Raw genomic sequence first — 15,024 nt, forward strand, 5'->3', positions numbered from 1 at the left:
TTATTTTTCAGAAACTTGAAACAGCAGGATTAGGAGCTTGCTCCAGGCAGTAGAGTGTAATTAGTGACAGGGCTGGAACCAAAGTCCAGGTTTTCTGCTTTTCCATAATGTAATACAAGGAACAAAGTGATGGAGAAAGAATGGTCCAGGTCTAGCTGGGTGGCCTTTGGGGAAGTCGCCTTACCTCTCTGGTTTTAGTGTCCTTGTGTGAAAAATGAGATTGGTTCCTAGGTGGTAAAGTCTCTTGCAACTCAGAAATTCTGCTTTTTTTGTTTTGTTTTTTACTGTTTGCTTTGTGCTACAATTATTTGCTTACCATATATGGTTGGTGTATGTCTGATACAGCTGATCAAGTGTAGACTGCTGTGCTTTGGCCATCTTTTTGGTGTGCTCTAAAATTTTTAATTAGAGGAAATGCTGATCTCTGGAAAGTTTTGTCTTGTTCATCTTGGTGAGCAATACGTGCTTTGGTTGGCTTTCAAGTGATTAATTCCACCTTTACATAAAAGCTTTATTAGTTCTTTTTTCTACTCTACATTCTTTCTCTTGCTTCCATCGACCAGCCCCAGCCTTGTAAGAGTCCTTCCTACCAAGGGGTTCTAATTATCTATCAATGGCTTTCCAAAGCAAGCACCAACGTATAAAGTGAATTTGAGGACAGAGGGAAATGTTTAATCTGTGGTCATTTGGGGAGACTCGGTCATCAAAATGAACTTGTCATCAGGGTTAAGGGTGAACCTCGATCAATCAGCAAATGAATTCAACAACTGCTATCAAAGGCCTTAGGACTCTTCAAAACTGTGGCCAAGCCATTCTCGGCATCTCTTGACCCCTGCATATGGCCCCATGTCCCGGAGCAGACAGGGCCCAGAGCCTCTCTTCATGCTTTGCTTCTGTGTAGTTCCCTTTATATCCCAGAAACTGGCCAAAAAATTATCTTTGCATAATTGGGGCAGGAGGTGTGTCTGTTTCATGGCAGCACCATGACTTCCAGGCTCTGTCTTGGTACTTCTTTTATTTTTAGCACTAGACAGTTGCAGACTTGATGGCCAATTAGCAGCCATAACCAATGGCACAGCCATGGCTACAGCTGAGCCCTCTAGATTTTGTTGGATTGTCACTTCCTAGGACAGAAGTGCTTTTTTTTAGGTGGTTTCGAGATACTGGGAAACAGTGGTGGGAAAACAGCAGCATGAACGCTGAGAATATAAAATTCAACATTACTTCCGCATTTATTCATATATAATCGTACAAAATTTCATAATTTCAATTTAGCAGGCTGCAGTAGCAGAGTATAGAAAAGCATCTTCATGCAGGATTTTTCCTCCTATTTAATGTTCAAATAGTAATTTGACTAATTTTGCTTTCAGCAAAATCATTTATTAATGAACAGAAATATTCTTTACTACTGGAAGTGAACTAGCTTTTAGAAAACATCTTAACCAAAAGGCATTTTGTTCAAGATCTCCTGCAAATCTGAGGTCCGTGGGTACCAAGAAATCCCGTGTACTGAGATAGATGAGGCCTCGGAAGAATGGAGTGTCTTTGGGGGGCGCCCTGCAGCCCCCGACCTACGCAGTGTTTTGGTGCCACCCTTATTGAGTGAAACGCCCCTGTTCAGAAACTAGACTCCAAAATGCTAGTACTGTTGTTGCAGTCTCCCAGCTCACCCTTTGGACATTCGCTAAGGCTCTGAACTGCCCAGCACTGAGTCTCTTTCATCAAGTCTGCAGTTTCCTTTGACATAAGGACTCAATTCTCCAAGATTATGCCCCCTTCTCCAAACTCTTCTTGAACTGGACACTTTTGTAGTGGAATAGAAGAGAAATAGGGAAGGAAAAGAGGGGGGAATGTGGCCTGTTGTTTTTTCTTTGTTTTTAATTATAGGTCGTTTTAAACAAAATATACTTTTCCTAAGGCTTTTGTTAATTTCTTTTTCATTTTGGTAAATATTTTAAGAGGCATAATAATTTCCACATTTTGAAATTTTATATGAACTTAACTTCTGCTAAATTTATTATATAAAAACTTGCTTATTTAAAATAACTAGGACTTTTTCTTCATTAAATGATACCTAAATTCTAAGTGAATTTAGGAGAGATGAATTATTCAGGAAGTATAAAATAATTTTAGGATGAAACATGGAACTTCTAAATAGTTTTCTCCACCGTGCACTTCTATAGAGACATTTTTCTTGCGTTATTTATCTAGCTATAATTCAGTTAAGTGGTTAAGAAAGACTCATTAAGACACTGAAGTTTCGAAGCAGACTTAAGATAGTTTTAAAAGTTATGATACTTAAGCATTATATATTGTGCTGAATGACTAAAATATCCAAAAACTTAAGCATTGCCTGCTTGCTGTTTAAAAGTTGTGTTTTGCCATTTTCTGCTTAGAGATTTAACGTGTTTGTTTAATTTTTTTTAACACATTTTTGAAACCTTATTTCAGGAAGGGAAAATGAACAGAAATTACATAACAACAACATCCATTTAAGGAAAGCTTTGAAGAATAACCCCTCCCTCACTAGGGAAATCAGAACAGTCTTGGAGCAGAGTTTGGTGGAGAAGCTGGAAACCTTGGGGATTAATGCGGTAAGTTAATTGATTTTGGGAATATTTGTTGGTTCTGTTTTATTTTGCTTTCTAAATAAGAAAGGATTAGAGAAGAGAAGGAGGCAGGTCAGATCTGCCCATATTTGGAGACCGGAAGCTAATGTGACATGATTTATCAGACACTTAGAAGGCATTCACTCTGTGCCTAGTACCTTTCTAAGAGCTTTGCAAATATTAACTCATTTAGACATAGGAATAAATCTTTGAGGTAAGAGACAATATTAGCTCCATTTTACAGAGGGGCGAAGCAGCTTGCTTCGGGTCACATGGCTAGTAATGAAGGTGCAGGGTTTGTGTCTCGGCAGTTGCAGTGTTGCGTACATTCTGGTGTGAACTCCAAATTATTGCCTATGACAAACTCAGCACTTGAGCAATACTTGTTAAATGAATAGATGAATGAATTATATTTTGTGTTGTTGCCAGATTGAATAATTCTAGTACATCATATTTATATAATCTTTGCTTTTTATATTTTTTATTGACATACATAAATACATAAATCTTAAGTGAACAACTTGAATTTATATACCTGTGTGTATGTGTGTCTGCATATGCATGTGTGGTTATATGTATGTGTATAAAAAAGTATGTGCATACATATGCATGCATGAGTGCACGGGTGCATACACATGTACATTTGTGCCTCATGTACATGCATGTGTATGCTTGTGTGTATAGTATATTTGCATATATATGGATTTGTACGTGTGTGTGTGTGTGTGTGTTCTGTAACTACCACGCAGATCAAGAGATTGATTATCTCCAATACCCTTGAAGACTCTCTTTTGTGTTTTCTTCATCAATATCATCCCCTAATCCCCAAGAAGAGGTAAAGACTATTCCTAGTTTTGCTTGTCCTTGAACCTCCTATGAGTGAAATCATACATTAGATAGCATTTTGTATCTTGATTTCTTTTGCTTATGATTTTGTCTGTAAGATTCATACCCATTGTTTCATTTCGCAATAGTTTGTGGTATAGTATTCTATTGTCTGAATATACTACATTTTATCTATTCTCCTGTTGCTAGACATTTGGATTTCCGGGTTGGGGCTCTCTTTGGCTGTTACATTTTTGTACATCCCTTTTGGTGGATATAGGCATTCCTTTCTCTTGGATACATATCTAGGAATGGGATTGCTGAATCTGAGAGTATACATGTTTAGTTTTAATAGGTGTAGCCATATTGTTTTCCTAAGTATTTATACCAATTTATACCATCCCTGTCAGTGTGTACAAGTTCCGGTTGCTCTACATCTTTCAGATCATGTTGTCGGTATGTAGACTCTTGTTAGTTGGGTTTGACTACCCTTAGGGTGGTAGAAATCAAACAGATTCATGGAATGTCAGTAGCTCCTATGTGAATTATTTCTTGAAACTAGTTTTCATGTTGGTTGTTTGCATATGGTTTAGGGATCATATACTTTATTTTGGACATTTCCTTTTATCTTAAGATTATAAAAACATTCTATGTTTTTTTCCTAATGCTTGGGTAGGTTTTTTTGTTTGACTTTTTTTGGGGGGGGGTCTGTCTGGGCTTTAACAATTAATTTTGGAAACAATGAGTTGGAGATCTAACCTTATTTCCAGTTGAATTGGTTGTCCTAATATCGTTTATTGAATAACCCATCCTTTCCCCATTTATTTGAAATGGCGTATAGGAAATTCCTGTATACATTCGGATTTGTTTTTGGATTTTTAACTGTTTTGCACTGCTTTACCCTTTCAATTGTATCCCTTTACCAACACCACACTGATTTATTGCAGTAGCTTTGTCCTGTATTTTAGTATCTGCTATAGGCCATGCCTTCCTCATTAGTTTTCTTAGTTCAAAGATTTCTTGGCAATCTTCCATATTTTGTTTTCTAGTGAACTTTAGAAACAGCTTCTGCAGTTCCAGAATAACCCCTATTGGAATTCTGATTGGAATTGCCTTAAATTTTGTATATTAATTAGGAAGGACTGACATTTGTACAGGATTGGGTTTTTCCGTCCAGCTACCGGGTATAGGAAGACAGGCATTGAGCACCTGCTCACACAGACAGATGGTAGATCCACGATGATAGATTGTACAATGAAATGGAGGAAATGTAGAGGAGACTGAATAACTGAGGTCAGAGAAAACTTCTTGGAGGTGGCACTTGATTCTGATGATGGAGATTTCTGTCCTGGGCACCTGGGTGGGTGGTGGAGCCACGTCCTGGGAGAGGGAAGACTGAGGGAAGGGCGGGGGGAGTGTGTGTGACACCACTGTTGAATAAATTAATAAATAGCCCTTTAACTAGTTTTCTTTTGTCTAGATTCCCGTCAAATCCAGATGAATTTTATCAAATTACCTCTTTAATTATGGTATTTTCATAATTGAAAACCTCTGATGACTTTCTCTTACCTGTGAAATAACGTTAAAGCTTTTCATTTCGGCCTTCAGTCTCATTTTCTGATGTCACCTAGTCCTTTGTAGCATTAGCCACTGGGCTGCTTCTGCCCCAACTGATTCTGCTTTTCCTACAAAGTGCCCCCACCCCAATCCCTCCCATCTAGAATATTCCAGTGTTTCTACTTGTTTGATTCCACTCGTCCCTCAGGGCATGGCCCAGCCTCCCCCTCAGGCCTCCGATAGCATCTCTCCATGGAACTTCTCTAGCCCTTGTGGACTCATTCAGCTCTTATGACACACCTTGCGTTATTGGTTAATCAGTCACAGTCACACACCTGTGCATTCAGTCCTGGCACTCACGGCCTTGTTCTGCTGACCAGTCATATACAGTCATATACACTCCTTTTGTGTCTCATTGCACTGTGAGCTCCTGTTGGGGTCAGGACTGTGTGTTATATGTTGGGGGTCCCCTACCTTACATGAGGCAGTAAGGATGGAAGGTTGGCACAGTTAAAACTGACAAATGTCCATGAAATAAAAAGCACCCCGGAAAATTAACATTTTATTCCTTCAGGATGTGCGCGGTATTCCAAGCGATCACTTGAATAGAGCACTAAGAACCGTGGAATCAGCAAGACTTGAACGAGAAAGACAAATACCTAACATTCAGCAAATTCGAGGATTCCTTGAACATCAGATCAGCTGTAAAATTGAGGAGAGAACATTACAGTCTCCAGGTAAGCCTGTCACCGACTGCCATCTTGTTTCTGCAGATGGGAGTGAAATCAAACAACCTTTTCATAATTTTAAATGGTTCACAAACTTTACCACTTAATTGGCAACTCTGTTACTGTTTGATCCATTAAAAGTTGGGTCTTGGATTTTGTTTTTACATTAAAAAACCTCCCATATTGTGGACCACACCCCAGAGGCAGGCTTGCTCATTTCATTGCCGGCATATACAGTATTGTACTATTTTTTCCTGCTTTTCACCAAATGGAGACTCATGAATGACACCACTATTCCAGATAAGTACGGTGCTTCTCAAGTGGAGACCCTTTCAACTGGAGAAATACCCAAGGCAATACAACTTCCTCCCAAAAGCAGACAATTGGTTAGACAAAGAACTGTATTTAGTGACAGGACATCTGTTCCAAAGTGAGTATTTTCAACCCTAAAATTTTTTTATTAACATTTATCTTAGTCAGCTCGGGTTGCCATAACTGAATACCATAGACTGGGTGGCTTAAACAACAGAGATTCATTTCCTCACACTTCTGGAGGTTGGAAGTCTAAGATCAAGATGGCGGCTTAGTCAGTTCTGGTGAGGGTTCTCTTCCTGGGCTTGCAGACAGCCCCCTTCTCGTTGTGTCCTCATTTGGCAGGAAGAGAGAGAGTGAGCTCTGGACTCTCTTCCTCTTCTTATAAGGACACTAATCCCCTTATGTACTGATCCCCCCTATAACCTCATCTAAATGAATTACCTCCCAAAGGCCCCATCTTTAGATACCATCACATTGGGGGTTTGGGCTTCAACATAGGGATTTTCAGGGAAACCCACACATTCAGCCCATAACAACGTTTGACCCAATGGAGAATCACACTTGCAATTTCTACCCATCTCTCATTGGTCCCAGGAGACTTGTTGCTCTCCCTCTTTAATATATGTTAAAAGCAAAATTCACCAATTCCATTGAAATTTATGTTAAATTACATTATTCACTTATGCTGTTTAGAAATGTTTTCCTGTTGTTTTTTAGAATTAAGAAAAATATCATAGAAGATCATTTTCCCAGAAAGTCAACTATTACGTGAGTACTTATGATGGAAGGTCATTTAAAAAATTCTTTTCACCAGATGTTCCTTTCATTGTAAATTAGTATGCTCACATCGTTAACTAAAACCATGATTATTACATGTCATTTATGATTCCTTGGTGATGTTACTTGTGACACGTCTTTATTTCTTTATCAGACATTACATAAGTCAATAGCACTTATCACATTTTGGCCTCCATTAAGAAGCAGGCCCACCCTGGGTCATTTCCATTATTCCCCTCAGTGTCAAGTAATTTCCAATAAGCATGATAAATCAAATGAATGATGTTGACTTTTAGTGGCTGGGTCCATGCTAGTGTAGTCAGATGATATTTTAGTGTTCTAGCTCCTTGTGGAAGTTGATGATCGCCCTACACCATTATCTCTCTTAGGAAACTCAGAATGCTCCCTCAGTCACTCATTAACTGTGTACCACTGATTTCAGTTGCTTACCTGTTTTAAGCTTCAGTTTTCTTACGTATAATATGTAATGATGCTGCCTTTTGCACAGGATAGTTCTCAAATTAAGAATACGTGAAAAGGGCTTGGCCTCAGTGCTTGGCACTTGTGGGTATGCCATAAATTGTAGTATATTGCTGTTATTAATTATGAGTAAAACTAATTTTATCATAATTGAATTTCATCATCATTGACTTATTCTGGAGATATTGATGCTGTAAATGTCTCTTAATTGAGGAATTGTATGTATGTATATATATATAGTAGAGACAATATTATGCAATATAAATAATGATTGACCCTTCAAAAGCACTTTTCATGTACTTAATCTCATGGCAAAAGCCTTATTTCATGGGATGTAGTATAACTGAACACTGTGTAGAATTTAAGTCCTCAATGAATATTTTTTAAATGAATGAACATTGCTCTCAACTTCTATTTCACTTTAAAATGGGGTGATAATCATGTGATAATACAGATGAGATTGTATATGTAACAGCACACGGTAAGGTGCACTGTAAATGTAAGTTGTGACACTATTTTAAAAGATGGAGTAGTTTTATTGCAGAAAATATTATATTTTTCTCACTGAGAAATATTTTCCTTAGATACGTAAAAACCAAGAATATTAAGAATATACAAGTTTGGATTTAGAAGAGAAATGTCCTAACTTCAGTCCATTTTGGTGACTATGCCATGTGGTCGGCGGGTCTGGATTTGAAATGACTCTGCAGCCTTTTGCATAAGTCCTGGGCCTTCTCACTGATCTTGTTCTGTGGCCACACGGGCATTGGTTTTTTATGGTGGGAATTCCCCGAGAAAGCTCCTACTGCTCTGAGATACAGCTCTTGCGAATCCTGAAACTTATGAAAACTGCGCTCCCCTGTTTGGATTTTGATTTGTTTAGGACCCCTCCCTTTAGTTCAGAGGAAGAGTTGGATGATGACGACCTCATCCAGGCCTACGTATCCCCAGACTTACTTCCTCTGCAGTCATCGAAAAACAACAGGAGCAGCTTTGGAAAGAACACCGTCAAAAGTGACACCGACTGGACCGAGGGAAGTGAAATTGAGGACTCCGATATTTCTCCCAAGCCCACAGGTTAGTTTTTGTCATTGAAAATCCTTGTGGAAATTTTGTTTAGGTCGGTGGTTCTCAGCTGGGGGCACCGAGCACTGGAGCCTGAGCTGGGAAAGTGCTGGAGGAAAGGACAGGGCTAATCCAAAAGCTACTGCTGCCTGAGAAAAATGGATGGGGCTTAGCAACTAATTGATATGCAGGTGGAAGGAGAGGAGGGAGTGGGGGTGCCTAGGTGTGTTCGTTTCCTAGGGCTGCTGTAAGAAGTATCACACACTGGGTGATTTAAACAACAGAAATGTATCATCTACAGTTGGAGGCTGAAAGGTCAAGATCAAGGGTGGCGAGGTTGGTTCTTTCTGGAGGAGGTAGGGTAAGATCCGTTCTGTGCCTCTGTGCTTGGCTTGGAGATGGCCATCTTCTTCCTATGTCTCATCACATCAGCTTCCCTCCATGATGTCTCTGTGTCCAGATCTCCCATTTTTGTAAGGACACTGATCATACTGGATTAGGGTTACCCTAATGACCTCACTTTGACTTCATTACCCCTTTAAAGGCCTTATCTCCAAATACGGAAGTACTGGAGGTGAGGACGTCAACATATGAATTTGAAGGGAACACAGTTCAACCCATAACACTGAGTGACTATGAGAATGGCTGTTCTCATACACTCTGCTGCCTTTTGGAGATGAGACAATTCTAAAGGAACATAAGGTCCAAGACTGTGACTGCTGTTAATTTGCTGAAGAGAAGTAGGCTGAAGGGTCATTTTTTAAAAAATAAATTCTGTTTAATGAAATTCTAAAATTATATATTTTAAACATATCAGATGTAATTAATTTATTGTATGTATATAATTTGTATATACCATATATTTATATAATTATGTAAAATATAACTAATTCACTTAAAAATAATTAATATCAGGTGGCGTAGTACTTAAGTTCATGCCCTCTGCTTCAGTGGCCTGGGGTTCACAGGTTTGGGTCCTGGGCACGGACCTAGCACTGCTTGTCAAGCCATGCTGTGGCAGCATCCCACATAAAGTAGAGGAAGATTGGCACAGATGTTAGCTCAGTGACAATCTTCCTCAAGCAAAAAGAGGAAGTTGGCAACAGACGTTAGCTCAGGGCCAATCTTCCTCACAAAACAAATAAAAATAAATAAATAAAAATGAATATTGCTTTTGAAAATACCCGTATGAATAGTCCATTCATGCAGGTTACCTCACTGAAATTAATGTGTCTGACCACATACTTGAATCAGACCATCCTTCTTTGAATTTTTTTTTGGTAAGGAAAATTGGCCCTGAGCTAACTTGCCAATCTTCCTTTTTTTTTTTAACTCCCCAAAACCCTAGTACATATTTGTATATCCTAGTTGTAAGTCCTTCCAGTTCTTCTATGTGGGATGCTGCCACAGCATGGCTTGATGAGTGGTACTAGATCTGTGCCCAGGATCCAAACCGATGAACCCCAGCCTGCTGAAGCAGAGTGCACAAACTTAACCACTATGCCACAGGGCCAGCCCCCATCCTTCTTTGAATTAAAATGAAAATTTTATTGCTTCTAGTTTAGAGGATCATGATTTTTTTTTAAAGGAATTCTAAGTGTTTAATGTAACTTTTTTCAACCCCCAAAAACATTGATTGATTTTATTTTAATAAAACATAATCACTTGTTAAGCTTAGATGCTTCTAAAGTTGCTTGTAAGGTTATTTTGGAACTGAAGATAGATAGAATTTTTTAAAAATTTTACTGACTATTTTCTATTGGTCATATAGGAACCTCCATTCAAACACTAACTGAAAAAGTTGAAAGGACGGTTTCAAATCACAGAAACGTGAATAAGCCAGTTGGTGGGATTAACGTCGCAGAGGCGTTCATCAAAAAAGAATTAAAAGAAGAACTAAAGGTGACATCACTTTGACTTGCTCACATACACAGAGAAATCCATCTTTAATGAATACACCTTAATAATTGTATTTTTTGTAGTGAAATATAAAACAATTATAATTATTTAGTAGACTAGAGGTTGAGATTTCTACCACAGCTTGTTTGCAGTATTGTGTTCCTTTCCATTCCATAGAGAATCAGAGGTATTGGAACGATAACGAATACGTCCTGTGCTTATCAGGCTTTACAGGTTTTCAGAATCTTGTCACGTTGTCTGTCATGTGTAGGATTTGATGGTTACGGATATTAGATGGTTTTACACAGAAACTTGTACTGGCTAGAATCTGAGGCTTCCAGGTCCAAGTCCAGGGACTTCTCCACTTCCGTGGTGTGACCTGGAAGTGAAATAGGGACTTTTCAGGGTTGAGCCCCACTTGGGAGCCGGAGTCCGTGGAGAAGTGCTTCAGAGATCCATGCACCGAGTTGAGGGCAGAGCCCGAGGCCCTCTGCCTGATTAGAGGCGAGGTCTGAATGCGTTCCCAGCACTTCCAACACCCAGGACACCGCAGTGTTTCTGCAGACGGGGCTCTCCCCTTGTATTTCTGGGTACAACGCATCTGTCTTCCAGTAGTAGTCGCTCTTTTCTTAATTTTTCACTTTTGGTTAGGGGCCGTTTCTGCGGGGCCTCCAGTGACGTCTCCTACAATTAAATGTCATGGTATCGCAGAGATAGAAGCCCCAGAGCCATCCTCGCTCCGCCTTGGGGAGCACCCTGACTTGACTTCTGCAACATGATGCTTCTGGAATTTTCTAAATTCATGAATGGTAGAGTAGGAAACATAGATTTCCATGGCAAGAAACAAAAAAGGGGTGGTCCCTCTGCTTTCAAAACATGGATTTCCAAACCCATTTCGTTGCTCTCCAGAAATGACCAGACGGGGGATGCTGTGAGGTTTGCAGCTTCTTTTCTGATTCAGTGTTAGGGGCTCACTCTAGCCCACAAAATGATTGTAGGGGGCCCTAACATGCGCCGTTTCTTGAAGAAACATTCATTATTCTCCGTGTATTTCTTTTAGTGCGCAGATGTGGATGACGATGACTGGGACATATCATCCTTAGAGGAAGAAAAATCTTCAGGGAAAAAAACTGGGAAAGCACAGAAAGAACCTCCACCTGTGAAGAATGAATCGACTTGTACTCAAGTGCCAAGTGCCTGGGGGGCACCTAACCCCAAGGGGCCAAAGGGAGAAGGTTCGATGCTCTAGCCTCCAGCATGGCACAGTCCATTTTCCAGTTATTTGTGTTTCATCTTTATAAATACCTCATTAAACTATGCTAATATGTCACCAGACAAAAACAGTCTGTTGGCATAACAAAGATCTTGATGTTTTCATTGTTATTTAAATAAGGACTGAATGTGTACAACTTACTGATTGGTATATATTTACTAGTTATTTTTAATTTTAAGTCTAATCTTTAGTCTTTAAATTCTTTTATATTATTTTTGAAAATGCCCATACAAATATTCTCCTCATGCAGATGCCCCATAGAAATTAAAATTTCTACTCATACACCTGAATGAGGCCATGTTTCCAGCAGTCTTCCCATATTAATCTGTTTACATGTGAAATATTTTTCCTTATTTTCTTTGAAGGAAGATTTCTCTTGTAGCATGGTAGCCAGTGGGACAAATGGCAAATGAAACCATTACTTGAAATTGTTCCAGGATAAGTCCTAGAGTCTGGATAAGTGCAGTAATTTAACTCTCAATACATTTAATTTTAAAAAATTAAAAATTTGGTGAGAAAGATTTGCCCTGAGCTAACATCCATTGCCCATCTTCCTCCTCTTTTGCTTAAAGAAGATTTCCCCTGTGCTAACATCTCTTCCAGTCTTCCCCCATTTTGTATGTGGGATGCTGCCACAGCATGGCTGATGAGTGGAGTAGGTCTGCGCCCAGGATCCAAACCTGCGAACCCTGGTCCACCGAAATGGAGCACGCAGAACTTTAACTACTCCGCCACAGGGCTGGCCCCTCAATGCATTTAATTTTTAAAATTAGAAAATGTAATTTATATTTTTTATCAAAGTAATTCTTGCACAGTGAAAGTCAAGTTGCGCAGAAGGGCTCCTCCTTGCCACCACCTCTCGCCACCTGCAGCGCCTCCCATAGATTCTGTGTTAGTGCCTCTGATGGGGACCTGCGTGTCTCTGAGTAAGGCACTTAGACCACTATTTCTAGACTCATTGATTTTAAATGTGAACCGTTGACCTCCTGCTAAGACAGATGAGGAGTTGGCTCATTGTCTCCACTTGCTATACCACTCATGCCCTCTCTTCAGTATTTTTGTACCCCTATTTGTAATTTTAAACCAACGTTTCAGTCTCTACATTTACTCTTTCCATTTCCAGTCATATCTCTTGCCACCCCTCTTTGTAAGATGAGCCATGGCTGCCTCTGCCCTTCGCTTCTCCTTTTCTCTCCACCATCTATAAAGCCGCGCCTTTACTTTCACGTTGTCAAATCAGAATATTTGCCTTCTGTTTTGTAACTGCCATTAAGTTATATGTGCTATAGCTAAAGATCGATTCTAATAGTTGAAAAACCAAAAGACCATTTATGTTACACTGACTTCGTAAGTGCACAGGGCCAAGAGGATGCCATCAGTACGATTCCTTTCTCTTCTCCCAGTGCCATGACCCCATGCCCTTCAAAGAAAACTTGTCCAGAGTCAAATTCAAGAGGAATTCTCTACACTATACTGTTTCAGTGGCTCAAGGCACTTTTTAACTAACTTCATATTTAAGCTCATCTACCCTAGAAAATCTGTTTTTACTATTTAATCCCTACATGGCTTGTTGACTTTATTTCCTTTCTTTTTGGCCTTTTTATTGAGGCAGACTGGCCCTGAGCTAACATCTGTTGCCAATCTTCTCTTTTTGCTTGAGGAAGTTGTTGTTGAGCTAACATCTGTGCCAGTCTTCCTCTGTTTTGTATGTGGGACGCCGCCTCAGCATGGCTTGATGAGCAGGGCATGGGGTCTGTACCTGGGATCCGAACCCATGAAGCCTGGGCCGCCGAAGCGGAGTGCACCAACTTAACCACTATGCCACCAGGCCAGCCCCTTAATCTCCTTTCTTTACCACCTGTTCACTCAGAGTCAATAACAACAACAACACGAGTTGAGCACTGTCAACATCCAGGCCCTGTGCTGGATGCAGGGAAGGAGAGAGGCTGGGCAGGAGCTTCCACATGAGGGTCCTGTAAGGGGATCCTACAGATGTGGCCATTTCCTGGCCAGATTGTACTGTGGCCTCCTACACAGCTTGTGAGGCTGGGGATTGGTGAACAGATTCAGACACTGAGTGATAAGTTACAGTATGAAGTGATGGATTTATCCATGCTGAACAACGTGCTTGTTTAGTCACTGGGGCCTCTTCCTCCTCTCTCCCCCCACAGGACTTCAAGATGAATCAAGCACATTGAAAAGCAGCTTAGTAACTGTGACTGACTGGAGTGACTCTTCAGATGTGTAGCTGTCATCCCACGTGTCAGAAGATCCTTCCAGATGCCCACAGTATTTCACGATCACAGTATTTCCATAATCTGCCTACAGGATTCTAACATTCCTGCCTTACAATATTTCCCACAGTGACAAGGAAGATGATTCAAAGAAAAAGGGTCGCTATAGTGGCACCCAGTACAGTATTGAAAAACAAATTGTCAGCAGTATCTTGAAGTATATAAAGGTGTTTAAAACTTATGCTGCTTAAAAATAAGTGTCATTGACGTCATAAAAAGTTTCTTCTTCAGAATGATACTCTAATGTTTAAGTGTATTTTTTCAACTAATTTTTAAGTGACTTTTTTTAAAACTTATAGCAAGTTTTGGTTTGAATTAGAACTCTTCTTTTTGTATCTTTCTTATGTACGTTGTCACATTGGAAGTGTTTTATTATACAATTCTATTAGTATCCTTAAAGCTGAATTAGTGAAATCAGTGAAATCTTAAGAGTATATTGCTTATTTTTCATATAGAAGTAAGTTTAGAATTACAGAAATATAGCTAGGCCCATGTTAAATACATTTTCCAGAAGTACCTTGACCATGTGCAGCTTTGAGCCATTGTAAGCATGTTGTTATTAAACAATTATTTTAGAATTTTAAATACTACTTCTGCACATAATCTTTACCTTGGATATTTTATGAATAGAATGTAGCTATTTTAAATGTCGATTTATCAGAATATGAAAAGATCAAGTCCTTACTGAATTCATATGTGTATGTAGTTTTTTTCACTCTTTTTAAACGCTCAACCCATATTATAAAATACCTCAAAACTAATTTAGTTCTGTTCTTAACAATGACGTTGTCAACAGTCAAAAAGTTCATATAAACTGTTTTTTGCATTTTTTTATACTTTGTGGTACTACCTGTACTATTTCCCCAAAAAGTAACATTAACTAAATGGTTTGTTAGGTTTTAGATATCTCTTCATTTTGTCAGCCTTTCAAGTAAAGCTTCCATTACATCATTGTGACTGTGGCTGAGTTATTAGAGGTGATTTCTGTGTTAAACTTACCTCGTTAGGGGATTTAAGCTTGCCTGGGTAGCTATGCCTTATAACACGCTGCTCAAAAAGTTACAACTAATTTTTTATCTGTTTCTCTCCCACCAGGCTCGTTTTTACTTGTAGTCCACTCTCATCATCTTTTAAAAACTCCCCAGAGGGGCCATTTTACGCATTTGCTCACTTTAAGTTTCTAAAAGCTTTAATAAACTCCC

The 15,024-nt window shown here is 39.3% G+C and overlaps 1 protein-coding gene across 2 annotated transcripts in view; it reads left to right on the forward strand.

The window, feature by feature from the left end:
• The window catches only part of DZIP1 (DAZ interacting zinc finger protein 1), a 56,159-nt gene extending 41,386 nt beyond the window's left edge, over positions 1-14,773 (forward strand). For both annotated transcript variants that reach the window (XM_046664838.1, XM_046664839.1), the window contains 8 exons: positions 2,452-2,594; positions 5,566-5,728; positions 6,020-6,149; positions 6,752-6,802; positions 8,175-8,368; positions 10,128-10,258; positions 11,316-11,490; positions 13,700-14,773. In XM_046664838.1, the coding sequence (XP_046520794.1) occupies positions 2,452-2,594; positions 5,566-5,728; positions 6,020-6,149; positions 6,752-6,802; positions 8,175-8,368; positions 10,128-10,258; positions 11,316-11,490; positions 13,700-13,776 (1,064 nt within the window). In that variant the 3' untranslated portion in view covers positions 13,777-14,773. The remainder of the gene's footprint in view (positions 1-2,451; positions 2,595-5,565; positions 5,729-6,019; positions 6,150-6,751; positions 6,803-8,174; positions 8,369-10,127; positions 10,259-11,315; positions 11,491-13,699) is intronic.
• The last annotated feature ends 251 nt before the right edge of the window (positions 14,774-15,024 follow it).

Source organism: Equus quagga, chromosome 6 (assembly GCF_021613505.1).
Source record: "Equus quagga isolate Etosha38 chromosome 6, UCLA_HA_Equagga_1.0, whole genome shotgun sequence".
NCBI lineage: Eukaryota > Metazoa > Chordata > Mammalia > Perissodactyla > Equidae > Equus > Equus quagga.